This window comes from Giraffa tippelskirchi, chromosome X, assembly GCF_054371585.1.
Source record: "Giraffa tippelskirchi isolate mGirTip1 chromosome X, T2T-mGirTip1v1.2.pri, whole genome shotgun sequence".
In the NCBI taxonomy this organism is placed as follows: Eukaryota; Metazoa; Chordata; class Mammalia; order Artiodactyla; family Giraffidae; genus Giraffa; species Giraffa tippelskirchi.
This window is the reverse complement of record NC_137289.1, coordinates 100015862-100033129: the sequence shown is the minus strand read 5'-3', so window position 1 is coordinate 100033129 and position 17268 is coordinate 100015862. Positions and strand designations below refer to the sequence as shown.

General features: G+C 38.4%; 1 protein-coding gene across 1 annotated transcript in view; it reads left to right on the top strand.

Moving 5' to 3' along the window:
• Nucleotides 1–17268, top strand: part of HUWE1 (HECT, UBA and WWE domain containing E3 ubiquitin protein ligase 1) — a 166418-nt gene that overhangs the window by 95573 nt on the left and 53577 nt on the right. Inside the window, exons 25-33 of the mRNA XM_081565454.1 lie at nucleotides 507–683; nucleotides 4114–4359; nucleotides 5440–5573; nucleotides 9197–9291; nucleotides 11635–11826; nucleotides 14301–14517; nucleotides 14928–15050; nucleotides 15852–16089; nucleotides 16478–16708. Coding sequence (XP_081421580.1) covers nucleotides 507–683; nucleotides 4114–4359; nucleotides 5440–5573; nucleotides 9197–9291; nucleotides 11635–11826; nucleotides 14301–14517; nucleotides 14928–15050; nucleotides 15852–16089; nucleotides 16478–16708 — 1653 coding nt within the window. The remainder of the gene's footprint in view (nucleotides 1–506; nucleotides 684–4113; nucleotides 4360–5439; nucleotides 5574–9196; nucleotides 9292–11634; nucleotides 11827–14300; nucleotides 14518–14927; nucleotides 15051–15851; nucleotides 16090–16477; nucleotides 16709–17268) is intronic.

Here is a 17268-nt window from a genome sequence, read left to right as displayed (position 1 = left end):
GACGTCCAAAGATGGTTTCTCTTTTGGCTGTGTGTTTGTTGGCCATATTTTACTTTCTTACCCTTACAGAATGCTTCGTTTGGTCGGAATCACTGTTCCAGGATTCTAAGTTTCATTTGCATTATGAGCACATTTGAAGGAAAGTATCTATGATGTTTACTTCCAGGGAGAGGCACCACATTGTCATGCAAGAAGCCATAAACAAACAAATTAAGAGGTTAAACCTGATTCTGTCACTAATTCATGGTGTGGCCATGTGCAAGCCTCTCTGTGCTCTCAAATTATGTGACTTGAGGTGTAGCTGAAAAGATAGATTGGAAAGAAGTTGTAATTACTCCTTATTTTCTGAATGTTGAAGTTTCATATAATATGCCTATCCCTGTTTACCTGATTATCCTAGAAAATACTGATTTCATGACTATAAGGTTACCCTTGTCCTTATTCCAAGCTAGCATTTTAGTTCCAAGTGTCAGGCTCTAACTTTTTTTGAAATTTTCATTACCCAGATGAAATTTGTGGAATCTATTCTGAGCAACAATACAACTGATGACCACTGCCAGGAATTTGTGAATCAGAAAGGACTCTTGCCTTTGGTTACCATATTGGGTCTTCCCAATCTGCCCATTGACTTTCCCACATCTGCAGCCTGTCAGGCTGTTGCAGGTGTCTGCAAATCCATATTGGTAAGAAGCATCTGACCAAATATTTTCATTTCTTTTAGAAATCAATTTTGTGTTACTTCTATATACATGTTTTTACCATGGTCTCCCCTTCAACTAAAACATAATGAAGAAATTTGTGATTATGTACTGCAAGTGGATTTTGTGACTAATAGTGTGCCATGTTATTTCTCATGGAAAAGTCAAAGTGTTCTTTTTTCCTGAGTTTGCTATGTAGTTCTAACATACGAGTTTTTTGGAAGGGAAAATGTATCTCCAAGAAAGCTTTGGAGGTGGATTTTAACACAATCTGGTATTGTTTCACCATGTATTTTTTTTTCCTTTGTCAGGCTTGATAGTTGTATATTTTAAGCATGGTTGACCTGTAGTTCATTGCTTGAATTTTGCCCAAAAAATGAAGTTGCTTTAAATAGTGGTAAAATAGACATAACATGATATTTACCAATTTAGCCGTTTCTAAGTATATAGTTTAATAGCGTTTAGTACATCACATTGTTGTGAAAACCATCTCCAGAACTCTCTTCATCTTGCAAAACTGAAACTCTACACTTTAAACAGCTTTCAATTCCCTTCTCCCTATCAGACCCTGGTAACCACCATTCTACTTTCTGTCTTGAATTTTGACTATTCTAGGTATGTCATGTAACTTGAAGTCATAAGGTATTTTTCTTTGTATAACTGACTTAATTTGCTTAGCATGATGTTCTCAAGATTCATCCATGTTGTAGCATGTCATAATTTTCTTCTGCTTTTAATCCTGAATAATAGTCCAGTGTATATATAAACTTCATTTTGTTATTGATAGACATTTTTAGTTGCTTCCCTTTATGAATGGTGCTGCTACAAACATGGATGTGTCCTCCAGACTCTGCATTTGTGTATATTGAAAACACTTAAGATCTACTCTCTTAATAAATTTTTGATATATAACAGTATTTTTATATATAATATATGTAACTAGCTAATTATAGTTAACACGTTATACATTAGATCCCAGAATTTGTTCATCTTATAACTGAAAGTTTGTACCCTTTGACCAGCATCTCCACAATGTCCCCCAGCCCCTGATAATCACCATTCTACTCTCTGGTTCTGAGTTTGACTTTAAAGTGAGATCATACCTGAGACACAGCTTTCAGTTTTTTTTGTCATCTACCCAAATATAGGATTTGCTAGATCATTTGGTAGTTCTGTTTTTAATTTTTTGAGGAACTATTATATTATCCACAGCAACTACACCATTTTGCATTCCAACCAACAAATTCTCTGCATCCTCACCAACTCTTGTTATTTTATAGTTTTTTGATACTAGCCAACCTAATGAGTATGAAATGAAATCTCATGGTTTTGATTTACATTTTTCTGTTGTTTAGCAATGTTGAGCATCTTTCGTGTGCCTGTTGGCCACATGTCTTCTTTAGAAAAGTGTCTGTTCAGGTCCTTTTCCCAAAACAGTACATTTTTTTCCCCAAAACAGTACATTTTATTTGACAGCAGACTCCACAGTTTGTCTCAGTTGTGACATATGTAGATGGCTTTAGATTGTTTTTTGGTGATCACCCATACTGAACAGGATTTTTCAATATTCAAAGCAACCAAGGCTCAAAGAGAGTCTGCGTTTCACTTCAGTTACAAGTAAACTGTGTGTCCTCCATTTGTCGAATTATTTTTGGCATAGATTTCCCTTTGAGGTAAAAGGGTAGAGATGAAGCCATTCCCCAATCTCAAAGAAGTAAGGTGTTGCCAGCTGGTATTTCTCAGCAGGCTGACACATCTGTGTATTTCTTGTCTAATTCTTCTCATTGGCCTGGAGCAACTCTTCACATTTTCTCTAGATAGCCTGGTACTTTTTTCCCCCCTTGGTTGCCTGATGGTTTCTTTCTCTCTCTAGCCTAGAGCTTCTAAGGATAAGGCAGAGCCTATTTTTTAATCTGGTTTGTGTTTTGTTGTTGAGTTACAGGAGTTCTTAATATATTCTGGATATTAATTCCTTACCATAAATGATTTGTAGATTATTTTCTCCCATTCCATGAGGTGCTTTTCACTGTGTTGATAGTGTCATTTTATGTGAAAAAAAGGTTTTAATTTTGATGAAGTCCCAGTTTGGTTTTTGTGGGGGTTTTTTGTTGTTTTGTTTTTGCTTTTTACTTTCATTGCATGTGCTTTTGGTGTTATACCTAAGAAATCACTGTTAAATTCAGTGTCATGCAGGTTTTGTCCTATGGCTTTTTCTAGGTGTTTTATAGTTTTAGCTCTTATATTTAGGTCTTTGATCTATTTTGAATTGATTTTTTTTTATATGGTGTAAGGTAACAGTCAACTTCATTCTTTTGCATGTGGATATCCAGTTTTCCCAACACTATTTGTTGAAAAGATTGTCCTTTCCCTATTACACCCTTGTCTTGGTAACCTTGTCAAAAATCATTTGACCATGTATGCAAGGGTTTATTTGAGAACTCTCTATTCATTGGTGTTGATGTCTGTCTGTCTTTATGCAAGTACTACAGTGTAAGATAGTTATATCTATTCGGGATCCCTAGAGATTCTATGAATTTTAAGAGAGACTTTTTTTGTTTGTTTTTGAAAACAAAAGCCATTGGGATTTTTATAGGAATTGGATTAAATCTTTGACATTTCTTTATTAGCTGAGTTGTGCAATAAGTAATTTCTGCTAAAAATCAGAAATCCAATTTCTTGAGGACTTGGAAAGATCCATAATTGTGACATCTGCATTTAATATTTTATTTTGCTTTTCTCTTTGCAAATATTTAATTAAGTGCTATTCATAAGAGAGAGGGGGAAGGGGGGCTGCTCCATGTTTATTGTACCTTTAAGATACTGTGAGGGTGGATGGATTTATTTAAAGCCATAGGAAAGGCACGTAAGCTCTCCTATCTTTGAATGGCAAGTGATAGTGTTCACCGTCAAGATTTTTCTTCAGACTCAAAAAAAATTTACAAGGGCCATATAATCCTTGAGTTGTCTCCAAAATAAAAAATGCCTAGCTAATTCTTGTCCTAGACTTGTCTCTCTTATTGTGGTAAGAAAAAAAAATATTTGTAACAGTGGTTCATTTCCATGCTTTGGAACCTTACCTAATACTGCTCCCTGTTGTGCAAAATTTGGAATTAATTTTACAGCATGGAGTCCTTGCTCTAACAGTATTCCAGTTTGGCCATCACAGTTGTTAAATTTGATTGACTTACCACATTTGAAAGCCTCTCATTTAAGAGAAGTGATGTGCTGCTCTAAAAGGAGGTGTTTAGGTATGTCATACCTTCATTCATATTTTGGCTCCACCATTTACCAGGTGAGAGACCATGGCCAGGTCTAAAATTTCTGAGTCTTGTCTTCCACTTCTTTCATTGTGACTATTAAGACATATGCATATGAAGTTCATTGTACATTAATGCTTTAATTATTATTATTTCAGACACTGTCACATGAACCCAAAGTCCTTCAGGAAGGTCTCCTTCAGTTGGACTCCATTCTTTCCTCCTTGGAGCCCTTACACCGCCCAATAGAATCCCCCGGGGGCTCGGTGTTGTTGCGAGAACTAGCTTGTGCTGGTAATGTTGCTGATGCTACCCTCTCAGCTCAAGCCACACCTCTACTACATGCACTCACTGCTGCCCACGCTTACATCATGATGTTTGTTCATACTTGCAGGGTTGGACAGGTAAGAATTATCTTAAGGGTGAACATGTTGGTTTAAAGTCAGTAAAATACCTAGGGCATATACCTGGCATCTTAGTGTACTTAGAAGCAGTTCTACCTAGGCTGACTGGTGAGTTCTTTTGGGTTGGGTGGGTGATTTAAGGTTTATGCTTCAAGTTGCTGTCTAGTTTCACTTTCCCTTAGTATTTTTTTAATTGGAAGTAAGGTGACAATATAACTTGTTTCATGAACTGGACCTTCTTGAGAGTAAAAGAGGTTGAGATAAATATAGGCGTTAATAGATCTATAGCATTCATATAGGCCTTTGGGATGCATAGTCATCCCTTTTAGCAAGCCAGCCTCAATTGGGTGCTCATCTGGCCTTATTACTTATTAATCTTTTCTACAAATGCATGTAGACTTAATAATAAGATGGCAAGAAGGAAATCTGACCACAGAACTTTTAAGTCAATGGTAATTAACAGATTACTAAAGATTTCCTAAATATCAAACCCTATGTTTGCACTCCATGTGAGGCTCCTCTTGTGCTTCCAGAAAGTTGAGGTGAGAGGTTGTTTTTTTGAGTGTTCACAGTTTTGCTACCTTTAGTTGTCAAGTCTAAAGATTAATGGCGTATTTTTAGCAGTCCTATTTTATGCTATTGAACTGGAATGTGTTCTTTGAACAAATATAATTGGAAAGCACAATTATAAACTATCTAGAAAGTAATTAAATTATACAACAAAACTTTATGGGTTTATTGAAATACAGAAATAAATGGGAAATAACAAGTCCCTTCTCCATCTAAAAAATTTGGAAGCTGTCTGAATCTGTAAAACATTTTTTGATTTAGAAAAATAGAGTTGCCTATGACTCCTGTTTTTCATCTTACCAAAAAACAATGAGATCTTAAAAGATAGATTGTAAACATTAAAAGAAAATACCTGTGATCTTCAGTGTGGAAATTTTGATGAAGCTGATAGCTCTGAGAATAATGAGGAAGGAAAAATAGAATCCCTTATCCTTCTTAAATAGCTGAAAGTTCATTTTGATCATTCAGAAGGCATCCCAAAGATCACCTTCTTTCTCATTTTGGTTACAGAGTGAAATTCGTTCCATCTCTGTAAACCAGTGGGGCTCTCAGTTGGGTCTGAGTGTTCTGAGCAAGCTGAGCCAGTTATACTGTTCCCTGGTATGGGAAAGCACTGTCCTCCTCTCCCTGTGTACACCAAACAGGTAAGGGAATGAATGGTCATCTCTTTTATTATCTCTGTTGTCTTTCCTAACAGAGAAACTAAACTTAGTGAGCCTGGACGATTGCTTTGGTTAAGGATAAAAAGGTAAAGAGTTCAGAGGCTCTCTTTTCTATCTTAGTTCATTCAGGCTGCTATAACAAAATCCACAAATTGGATTCTTGCAAACAATAGCCATCATGGTCAACAAAAGAGTCTGAAATGGAGTACTTGGATGCAATCTCGAAAACGACAGAATGATCTCTGTTCGTTTCCAGGGCAAACCGTTATTCAATATCACGGTAATCCAAGTCTATGCCCCAACCAGTAATGCTGAAGAAGCTGAACTTGAACGGTTCTATGAAGACCCACAAGACCGATTAGAACTAACACCCAAAAAAGATGTCCTTTTCATTATAGGGGACTGGAATGCAAAAGTAGGAAGTCAGGAAACACCTGGCGTAACAGGCAAATTTGGCCTTGCAGTACAAAATGAAGCAGGGCAAAGGCTAATAGGGTTTTGCCAAGAGAACACACTGGTCATAGCAAACACCCTCTTCCAACAACACAAGAGAAGACTCTACACATGGACATCACCAGATGGCCGACACGGAAATCAGATTGATGATATTCTTTGCAGCCAAAAATGGAGAAGCTCTATACAATCAGTAAAAACAAGACAGGGAGCTGACTGTGGCTCAGATCATGAACTCCTTATTGCCAAATTCAGACTGAAATTGAAGAAAGTAGGGAAAACCACTAGACCATTCAGGTACGACCTAAATCAAATCCGTTATGATTATACAGTGGAAGTGAGAAATAGATTTAAGGGACTAGATCTGATAGAGTGCCTGATGAACTATGGACAGAGGTTTGTGACATTGTACAAGAGACAGGGATCAAGACCATCCCCATGGAAAAGAAATGCAAAAAAGCAAAATGGCTCTCTGAGGAGGTCTTACAAATAGCTTGGAAAAGAAGAGAAACAAAAAGCAAAGGAGAAAAGGAAAGATATTCCCATCTGAATGCAGAGTTCCAAAGAATAGCAAGGAGAGATAAGAAAGCCTTCCTCAGCGATCAATGCAAAGAAATTGAGGAAAACAACAGAATGGGAAAGACTAGAGATCTCTTTAAGAAAATGAGAGATACCAAGGGAACATTTCATGCAAAGATGGGCTCAATAAAGGACAGAAATTGTATGGACCTAACAGTATTAAGAAGAGGTGGCAAGAATACACAGAAGAACTGTACAAAAAAGATCTTCATGACCCAGATAATCACAATGGTGTGATCACTCACCTAGAGCCAGACATCCTGGAATGTGAAGTCAAGTGGGCCTTAGAAAGCATCAGTACGAACAAAGCTAGTGGAGGTGATGGAATTCCAGTTGAGCTATTTCAAATCCTGAAAGATGATGCTGTGAAAGTGCTGCACACAATATGCCAGCAAATCTGGAAAACTCAGCAGTGGCCACAGGACTGGAAAAGGTCAGTTTTCATCCCAATCCCAAAGAAAGGCAATGCCAAAGAATGCTCAAACTACCGCATAATTGCACTCATCTCACATGCTAGCAAAGTAATGCTCAAAATTCTCCAAGCCAGGCTTCAGCAATACGTGAACCATGAACTTCCAGATGTTCAAGCTGGTTTTAGAAAAGGCAGAGGAACCAGAGATCAAATTGCCAATATCCTTTTGGTCATCGAAAAAGCAAGAGAGTTCCAGAAAAACAGCTATTTCTGCTTTACTGACTATGCCTTTGACTATGTGGATCACAATAAACTGTGGAAAATTCTGAAAGAGATGGGAATACCAGACCACCTGACCTGTCTCTTGAGAAACCTGTTTGCAGGTCAGGAAGCAACAGTTAGAACTGGACATGGAACAACAGACGGGTTCCAAGTAGGAAAAGGAGTACGTCAAGGCTGTATATTGTCACCCTGCTTATTTAACTTATATGCAGAGTACATCATGAGAAACGCTGGGCTGGAAGAAACACAAGCTTGGAATCAAGATTGCCAGGAGAAATATCAATAACCACAGATATGCAGATGACACCACCCTTATGGCCGAAAGTGAAGAGGCGCTAAAGAGCCTCTTGATGAAAGTGAAAGAGGAGAATGAAAAAGTTGGCTTAAAGCTCAACATTCAGAAAACTAAGATCATGGCATCTGTCCCATCACTTCATGGGAAATAGATGGGGAAACAGTGGAAACAGTGTCAGACTTTATTTTTTTGGGCTACAAAATCACTGCTGATGGAGATTGCAGCCATGAAATTAAAAGACACTTGCTCCTTGGAAGGAAGGTTATGACCAACGTAGATAGCATATTTAAAAACAGATACGTTAGTTTGCCAACAAAGGTCCATCTAGTCAAGGCTGTGGTTTTTCCAGTGGTCTTGTATGTATGTGATAGTTGGACGGTGAAGAAAGCTGAGCGCCAAAGAATTGATGCTTTTGAACTGTGGTGTTGGAGAAGACTCTTGAGATTCCCTTGGACTGCAAGGAGATCCAACCAGTCCATCCTAAAGCAGATCAGTCCTGGGTGTTCATTGGAAGGACTGATTTTGAAGCTGAAACTCCAATACTTTGGCCACCTCATGCGAAGTGTTGACTCATTGGAAAGACGCTAATGCTGGGAAGGATTGGGGGCAGGAGGAGAAGGGGACAACAGAGGATGAGGTGGTTGGATGGCATTGCCGACTCGATGGACATGGGTTTGGGTAAACTCTGGGAGTTGGTGATGGACAGGGAGGCCTGGCGTGCTGCAGTTCATGGGGTCGCGAAGAGTCAGACACGGCTGAGCAACTGAACTGAAACAATAGAAATTTATTGCTCAGAGTTTTGGCCGCTAGAAGTCTGCGTAGTTAGGTGAGGGCTCTCTTCCCACATTGCAGACTTCTCATTGTATCCTCACATCGTGGAAAGGACTAGGAATCTCTCTGGAGCCTCTTTTATAAGGGCCTTGTCCCATTCATGAGGGTTCTACTCTTAAGCACCTATCAAAGGCTCGGGCTTCTCTGATGGCTCAGATGGTAAAGAATCTGCGTTCAGTGCAGGAGACCCCAGGTTCGATCTTTGCGTCAGGAACATCCCCTAGAGAATGCTTACCCACTCCAGTATTCTTGCCTGGAGAATTCCATGGACAAAGGAGCCTGACACGCTACTACATTCCACACTACTGCTGCGATTCATGGGGTCACAAAGAGTTGGACACAACTGAATGACTAATATGCACAGAGACCTTACTACTAATACCATCATCTTGTGGAGCATTAGGATTTCAACATTTGAATTTTGAGGAGACACAAGCATTTAACCAGTAGCATTGTCCTTCCCACTTACCAGCTAAAGGGCTTGCTTACCAATGCATTGTGCATCTTTGATGTGATATCCCAGTTACGCTGTGTCAGCATGGTGGGTGATTACAATTTGGTCCTGTTGTTAGACAGGTTTAAACAGTTGAGTTAGAAACCAAACCTCAGGAATTCCATCATTGTGGATATTTTATTAGGTTAACTTTCCTGCTGTAGGAAGGGAATGGTGTCAGTAAGCAGGTCAGAGACCAAGCACAACATAAAAAAATGAGTTATCAGAAGTTTTATTGCTCACTGTTTCTCTTCTTGCAGCTTGCCATCTGGGTGTGAATTTGGCCAGGCAGACATGCAGAAACTGGTTCCAAAGGATGAGAAGACAGGTACGACCCAGGGCGGAAAAAGATCAGGTAACTTAAGTTCTGTCTCAGTGTCTTCATAGGTTTATTGTGAAAATTTAGTTAGCTCTATCATCTGTAGTCTTCAGGCTTTTTTCCATTCATTAATTTTTAGTTATATATTTTTAACTATTTTCAGTTACTTTCTCTATAAGAAAAAATACATATCCACAGTGATAAAAATTAGAAAGCATAGTAGAAAGAAGAATAACCCATATTTATACCACAGAAAATATTTTGAAAGTGTCTGCTTAGTCTTTTTCCCTGAGGATGTTTTATTAACATAGTTGTGATTGTCTTTGACATGTTTTATAGATCTCGCTTCACTTAATATTAAGTGCTATGTAAAGGTACCATGAATTAACCATTCCCTATTAAGTTTCTAATGTAATGTTTTGAAAACTGAACATCTTTGTATGTAGTTTTTTGCAAATGTTGAGGTTGATTCTTAGAAATTACTATAGGTTGAATGGAAAAAACTGAATTTTTAATTTTTATTAATTTAAATGTAACAAACTATTATTCTGTTCAGTTGTTGAAAGACTTTAAAGTTTGTTTGGAAAACATGGGTGTGTGAATTGTTTTTTTTTCCCCCCTAGTAAATTGTATGAAATATAGATCAATTAAGGAAAATTTAATATCTGTATTAAGATGTACTGTGAGTGTAAAATACCTTTTTAAAATATTTAGTATAAAAATGTATAATCTCAGTAATTTTTATATTTGACTACATGTTAAATAACAATTTTTATTGAGTTACACAGTGTATTAAAAAATTACAGCTTTTTTTTAACTTTTTAAATGGTTAGGAGAAATTTTTAATTATCTATGTGGTTCACATTATATTTCTGTTACATAATGTCATTTTAGAAAATAGCTTTTATATTATATTAAAATAGAAGTTCCAAATTGCAATAAGCAGAAACTATACAATTTGGACTTCCCTGGTGGCTCAGTGGTAAAGAATCCACCTCCCAATGCAAGAGACATGGATTCAATCCCTCATTTGGGAAGATTCCACATGCCGTTGAGCAGCTAAGCCCATGCACTACAGCTACTGAGCCCATGTGTCAGAACTACTGAAGTCCACATGCCCTAGAGCCGGTGCACAGCAGCAAGAGAAGCCACTGCAGTGAGAAGCCTATTCTCTGCAACTGAAGAAAAGCTTGGGAAAAAAAATAAATAAATAAATAAATAAATAAATAAATAAAAAGCTTGCAACAGAGACCCAGCAAGTGGAAAATAAATAAATAAAATTAGAAGAAGAAGAAAAAATCATACAATTATTGAGCAAGCCTAAAATTAATAAAAGTAGATTTTCTGGAAAGTTTTTTTCTCCTATACTCTGCATCAGGGAAAAAATAAATTTGATAAACTATTTAAAGAAAACAGTGAAGACAGTTCTATACATAAAAGCCTATTAACTATGCTTAAAAGTTGTATTGAGATTACTAAAAACAGAGAAAATGCTAAGGATCTAATAAAGCAGACATAAGTTATGAAATAAGTAATGACATATGACAGCTACTTATTGTATTGTGGGAGAATGGGACAGAATTAATAAGATATACACAAACTTCTGGCAAGGTTAATTTTGGAGAAAATGTATGAAACCAAAACTTAGAATATCAAGTTTTGTCAAAGTGTACCAACTTTAACTCAAAAAATAATTTACTAAGTAAGAATCAGGAACAAAATTAGACTCTGGTCAAAGAATTGCCTTGCATAACAATTTAGATATATTTTTCCCCAGCAGTTTTTTTTTCACAAATTTAACAAGGATAGCTCCATTTCCACATACAGTTTTTCCGGAATATTACAAAGAAAACTTGGTGATATGTTTTATCGTTTGCCTAATGTTGATTCTTAGATCTAAGAGCACACATGACCCCCCCAAAAAGACACATCTCACATTCAGATACAGAAATCTTAAATTCTAGGAAACATATTTCTCCAGGAGTGATCTATGATGTCTGATTTGAATTTATTAATGAGCTATAAAATTCTAGCAGAGTGTGTGCCTCAAGAGTGTGGGTCACCGTGCACATTGTAGTCTATGTGAAGTTTCTGAGTCCTGCAGTATGCTTACAGTCTTCCAGGGTAGCCCTGGGTAAAGACTTTTTAACGTGCTCCTATTGGAAGATGGATGTCAGTGTTACCTAGTTAGAAGGACTCCAAGGAAAGAAGCTTATCAGTACAGTTTTGTGGGTTTTTTTTCTTTTCAGATTTAGAAAGTTGTGGCCATTTAAAGAGTAACAAGTACTATAGGTAGCTTTCTCTTGGGACTCTTCAGAACAGGGAACCAGTTAAGTCCTGGCTTACCATGGTCTTATTGCTCTGCTCTTATGGCTACAGATGGCGAACAAGATGGAACCACTGGAAGTATGGATGCTTCTACCCAGGGCTTGTTGGAAGGCATTGGGCTTGATGGTGACACACTGGCTCCTATGGAGACAGACGAACCTACTGCTTCAGACTCTAAGGGCAAATCTAAAATCACACCTGCCATGGCTGCCAGAATCAAGCAAATCAAGCCATTGTTGTCAGGTGAGTGATTCTCTTCCTTCTATCTCTTTTAGAGCCTGGTACGGCTGTATTGTTTCCTTTTAAGGAAATTTTAAACTTGGTGGCTCATTTTCAGGTATCTGCCATGTGACAGGCTCTGTACTGTTAGGGAGACAGAGATGAGAGAGTGGCTTTCTGAAAGCCAAATCTACCCCTCCTTTTCTTTCTACTTTTCTGCTACTACAGATGACCTCTGATCCTACTATTTCCCTGAAATGTCGCACCAAGATATCTAACCTCCTGTTGCTAAGTCCACTGGATACTCTTCAGTCTCCTCACTTTTCTGCAGCACGATGGTTGACCTACCACCTGTTTCTCAAAATACTCTTTTCTTGGCTTTTGTGATATTAAGCCCACCTGCTTTCCTGTTACCTGTCTGGCTACTGTACTCAAGTCTCCTCTTCCTTTCTCTGTCATTCAAATGTAGCTGGCAAGTAACACAGTTGATTTGTGTTTTAATAGTTACTTTGCCACCTCTGTGGAAACTACAATAACATAATACAAGACCATATTAAAGATATGCACTGGAGACCTCCCTGACGGTCCAGTGGTTGAGACTCTGTGCTTCCACTGCGGAGGGTACAGGTTTGATCCCTGATCGAGGAACTAGGATCCTGCATGCTGTGCAGTGCAGCCAAAAAAAAAAATGCACTGACATGTCTTCGCCATCTCTCACCCCTTAATTTTTGGGGAACCTATTTTGTATGGCTACACTAATTTTGTATGTTTGCTACTTTCTGACCCCTTACTGTGAAGGAAAATGAGGACAACTCCTGGGAATTGGGAGCTCTGCCCAAAGGAAAGCAAAAGATGGCCTTTGGTGCTTCCATTTGTTATTTTAAACCCTGTTGAACTTTACATTCCATTCTAATTTGCTTAATTCTACTCCTTTGTTTTAATTTGAAAGTCTACTTCCACTTTCCGCAAATTGAAGGAAATCCAAGATGGTCACCTGATGTTTACCTCTCCTTTCTTTGTGACACCTCTGAAACCTTTGAACATTCTGGGGTTTCTATGTGGGCCCAGCCCATTCTTTTGATGTCTATTTCTCTGTGGTTACTGGCCTTTTGTTTTTCTCTTTTATCCTTGCTGACTACTTTTGAGCCACTTTGCTGTCTATTCACTTGAAAGCAGTGGTGGGAAAGTACAAATTTAATGTTTACATGCATTAGGCTTTCAAAGTCTGGGCACACCCAACCTCCAGTCAGGTATTGCAGGTATTTGTAACCTATTCCCTCATAATTGGGAGATCCTAATTTGGTTCATTTAGGAAGAAGAAAGGCTTGTTCCTGTATATCTCAGAACTTACTGAGTTGGGTGGGGGGAGGTTATGCTATGTGGCGCCAGTTCAAGTAGAGTCTTATTTTTTCACAGTGGGTTCATATGTTGTTGTTCAGTTGCTAAATTGTGTTCAACTCTTCTGCGACCCCATGGACTATAGTTCACCAGCCTCCTTTGTCCATGGGATTTCCCAGGCAATGGTACTGGAGTGGGTTGCCATTTCCTTCTCCAGGGGATCTTCCCAACCCAGGAAATGAACCCACCTCTCCTGCCTTGGCAGGCAGATTCTTTAGTACTGAACCACCAGAGAAGCCTGGGTTCATGTGTATATGTATGTAATTAAGAGATGTGCTCTGATTCAGACCTAGTCTTATCTCTGGATTGTGATGAACTGTTTATTTCACAAATACTGTGACAGCATTTTCATTTGTGATTTTAAGAGGAATAAATATTCACTGTAGAAAAGGTACAGAGAAATGTTTTAAGAGAAACAGGAAAATACACATGTTTAGATATATTTTCTTTCTCTTTCTGTACATCTCCTTTTACATGTTTTATTTGGATTCTACCTTTTTGATTCAGCAATATATACCAAAAAGCATCCTACAAAGATGAAAATTTGAAATATTTGTAATCTGTGTAATACCTTAGATTTTTATAAGAAGGCCACTTTTTACATTTTTATGCTTTTCCAAACAATCTTTTTTCCTTTGGGGACCATACATTTAATGTTTGTATACATATGATGTTCTTTTCTGGTCTAGGTTGTTAGCAATTTTGCCAGTTTTAAAGTTCTCTGGGCATTTTAAGTGACTCGATAGTTCAGAACATATTATAGATACACCATTTACTTAACTATTTCATATTGTGCATTGCTTTCTGCAAAGGTGGTTTCAATTTATATCTCCACTAACAGTGTGAGTACTTGTTTGTCTTTCATATTTGCTATATATTGAATGCCAATATACTTCTCTATCTCCTGCCTTCAAAAGAGGCATTTATTCCCTGTGGAACTTCTTTTCAGATATCATATGTAGAGACAAGTCCAGGTGTTTCATAGAATATTATGTGGGAAGAAGTAGTCAGTCATTAAAATGTATTAACAGTATTGTGTCTGTTATAATGAAACCCTTCTGGAAACACTGTACAGGCTTATTCTGACTTTTGGGTTCCAGCTTCCTCTAGATTAGGCAGAGCACTGGCCGAGCTGTTTGGACTGCTCGTTAAACTTTGTGTGGGGTCTCCTGTCCGCCAGAGAAGAAGCCATCACGCTGCCAGCACCACCACAGCACCAACACCTGCTGCTCGATCAACGGCCTCAGCCCTCACTAAGCTCCTCACAAAAGGCTTATCATGGCAGCCTCCACCATATACGCCTACTCCACGCTTCAGGTGAGGTTCTGCTTGATATGCAGAATCTAATTGGTTCCTTCTCTACTTGAATGCAGAGTGAATCGCTGAATTAGAGGACTTGAAGGTCCCTTGTTTTACCCTAAATGTGTCCCCCAAATACAGTTTAAGGTATTGTCTTGGTTCTACCTACTCTAAAATACAGAGATTTTTAAAAGTATTTGTAATCAGACTGCATTTCAGTAACCTTGTGTTTAGTAGTACTTGGGAACTGTCACCCTTTTTTGCCTTAGAAATCTTAATATCCAAGCTAGTCACCCACCTGCATTCTAGTCAGTCTGTCAGTCACTTCAGTGCAGTGTTAAATTTTACTCTTGGCTTCTACTTGAATTTCCCATTGTTTCTCTGGCTGCCCTAGAGAAGGTTAAATTTTTGCTTTTTCCCTCTTCCAGGCTGACCTTCTTCATCTGTTCAGTTGGTTTTACATCCCCAATGCTGTTTGATGAGAGGAAGTATCCCTACCACCTCATGCTGCAGAAATTTCTCTGCTCTGGAGGCCACAATGCCCTTTTCGAGTAAGGATCATGTTGCTTTACAGAGAAACATTGTTTGGAGTTTGGTCTTTTCTGTTTGCCTTAGCAGCCCACAACTTTCTAAGCCACCTATCCTGTGATGATGGGATACATAGAGACAGCCATTGGTTGTACCCTTTCGTGGTTTAGGAACTAATTGTATTTATCTCTATCTTCCTGGAGAGTAGAATTCAGCCTGTCCTTGGGATGTTTTGTAAGGGTCTCTGTTTTTCTTCATTTGGATTGCAATGTCTTGTACATATTTTTCTAATAAACTTGTCCTTTCCTACTATTTCTTTGAATATGATAATTTTTCTGCTGCTTTTGGTCAGAAGATTCTAAGTTTCACTTTGGGTTTTTTTAATTTGTTGTAGCTTTAAAAATAAAGCTGGAAATGGTATTAATTTCATCCTAAATATGTGTAACAAATTATCACTTTGTCCACCTTAAACTTACATATGTTATATGTCAATAATACATCAATAAGGCTGGAATAAAAACCCAAGTAAAAAGTAAAGCGCTATATTCAGCGTATTGTAATAATTGATGGTGGAAAAGAATATGAAAAAGAATACATATATAACTGAATCATGTTGCTGTATACCAGAAACTAACACAACATTGTAAATCAACTATACTACAATTTTTTAAAAGGGTAAAGCTAATAAATGTTGGACAGACTAGAAGCAGTATCTCCAAGAAGAGGGACTGGGAAACTTTTGAATGTGTTCCTGTCTTTCTCCCCCAACCCCCAATCTAAAATACTAATATTCCATCTTCACATTTTCTCTTATTTGAATTTAGAACATTCAACTGGGCTCTGTCTATGGGAGGAAAAGTTCCTGTTGCTGAGGGCTTAGAACATTCAGACTTACCTGATGGCACAGGAGAATTCCTAGATGCCTGGCTAATGCTGGTGGAGAAGATGGTAAATCCCACCACGGTGCTTGAATCTCCACATTCACTGCCTGCCAAATTGCCTGGAGGTGTTCAGAACTTTCCACAGTTCAGTGCCCTCCGCTTCCTTGTGGTAACGCAGAAGGTGAGTATTGAGCATTCTAAAACCAAGAGTAATTTCTCATGCCAACTAGGTAGCTCCCACTCTCTTTTGTCCTCCTTAGTGAAATAATTTGACTGGTGGAGAACCACTGGATCCTACTCCCAGATAGGGCTGCCTTGCAGAATGGATTACAGACCACTTGGTAATTTTCTGTGGTGTAAACCTTTGAACTGTAAACTCCAGATTGCAACTTCCAGGTTGGATTTAACGCCCCCTTCTCTGTGCTTCCTTGGACCCCCTCAGTACTGCCTGAAATTTTGTTGTTGGCATTGATTGTGGAAGGACCGTGTCATAGATCTTTGACTTATTTTTCCTGGGGTTTTGAATTGAGACAAAATGGTCTTCACTTAGCTTTTCGGATGGCTTACAGGCAGCCTTTACTTGCATCAAGAACCTATGGAACCGGAAACCCTTGAAAGTGTATGGTGGGCGAATGGCTGAGTCCATGCTAGCCATCCTGTGCCACATCCTCCGAGGAGAACCTGTGATTCGAGAGAGACTGAGCAAAGAAAAGGAGGGATCCCGAGGAGAAGAGGATACAGGACAAGAAGAAGGTGGCTCTCGCCGGGAACCTCAAGTCAACCAGCAACAACTACAACAGGTGAGATTCTGACCTCACACTCCAGTGCCCAGACTTTGCACCTGAGAGTGTACTGTCTGTGGGGTTTCTAAGTTTCTAAATACCCAGTCCTGTTAGGAGATAGGTTTAAATTTGCTCTCTCTCTTACTCTTTTTCTCCCGAGAAAGCTGAAGTGTCGTTTCAGTACTCCTAATAGGTAAAAGATCTGTGTCCTCCCAAGCATGTTGTTTGGTATGGCAGTTCTTTTTTGTATTCTCAGTAGACTGTGGCTGCCACGTTCTTTGGAAGCAAACCGTCCTCAGCTACTTTCTGATAGATATGTAAAGAGAAGGGACATTGTGACCCAAATTTATTTTCCAACAAGAGCTTTTGGAAATTTCACCTACAAAACTCTATCCATTTTTTAAATTTAAAATAGTTGGAGGCTAGAAGTGGGGGAGGGGATGTACCTTATGATCCTGACATTTCAATCTCAAACAGCATTATATCTAGAGTCCTGTTCAAACGTCTTCTGTATGTACATGCTGCATTTTTAAGTGTTCACTTTAAGAAAACTTAGAAATATATCAAAATACTTTCTA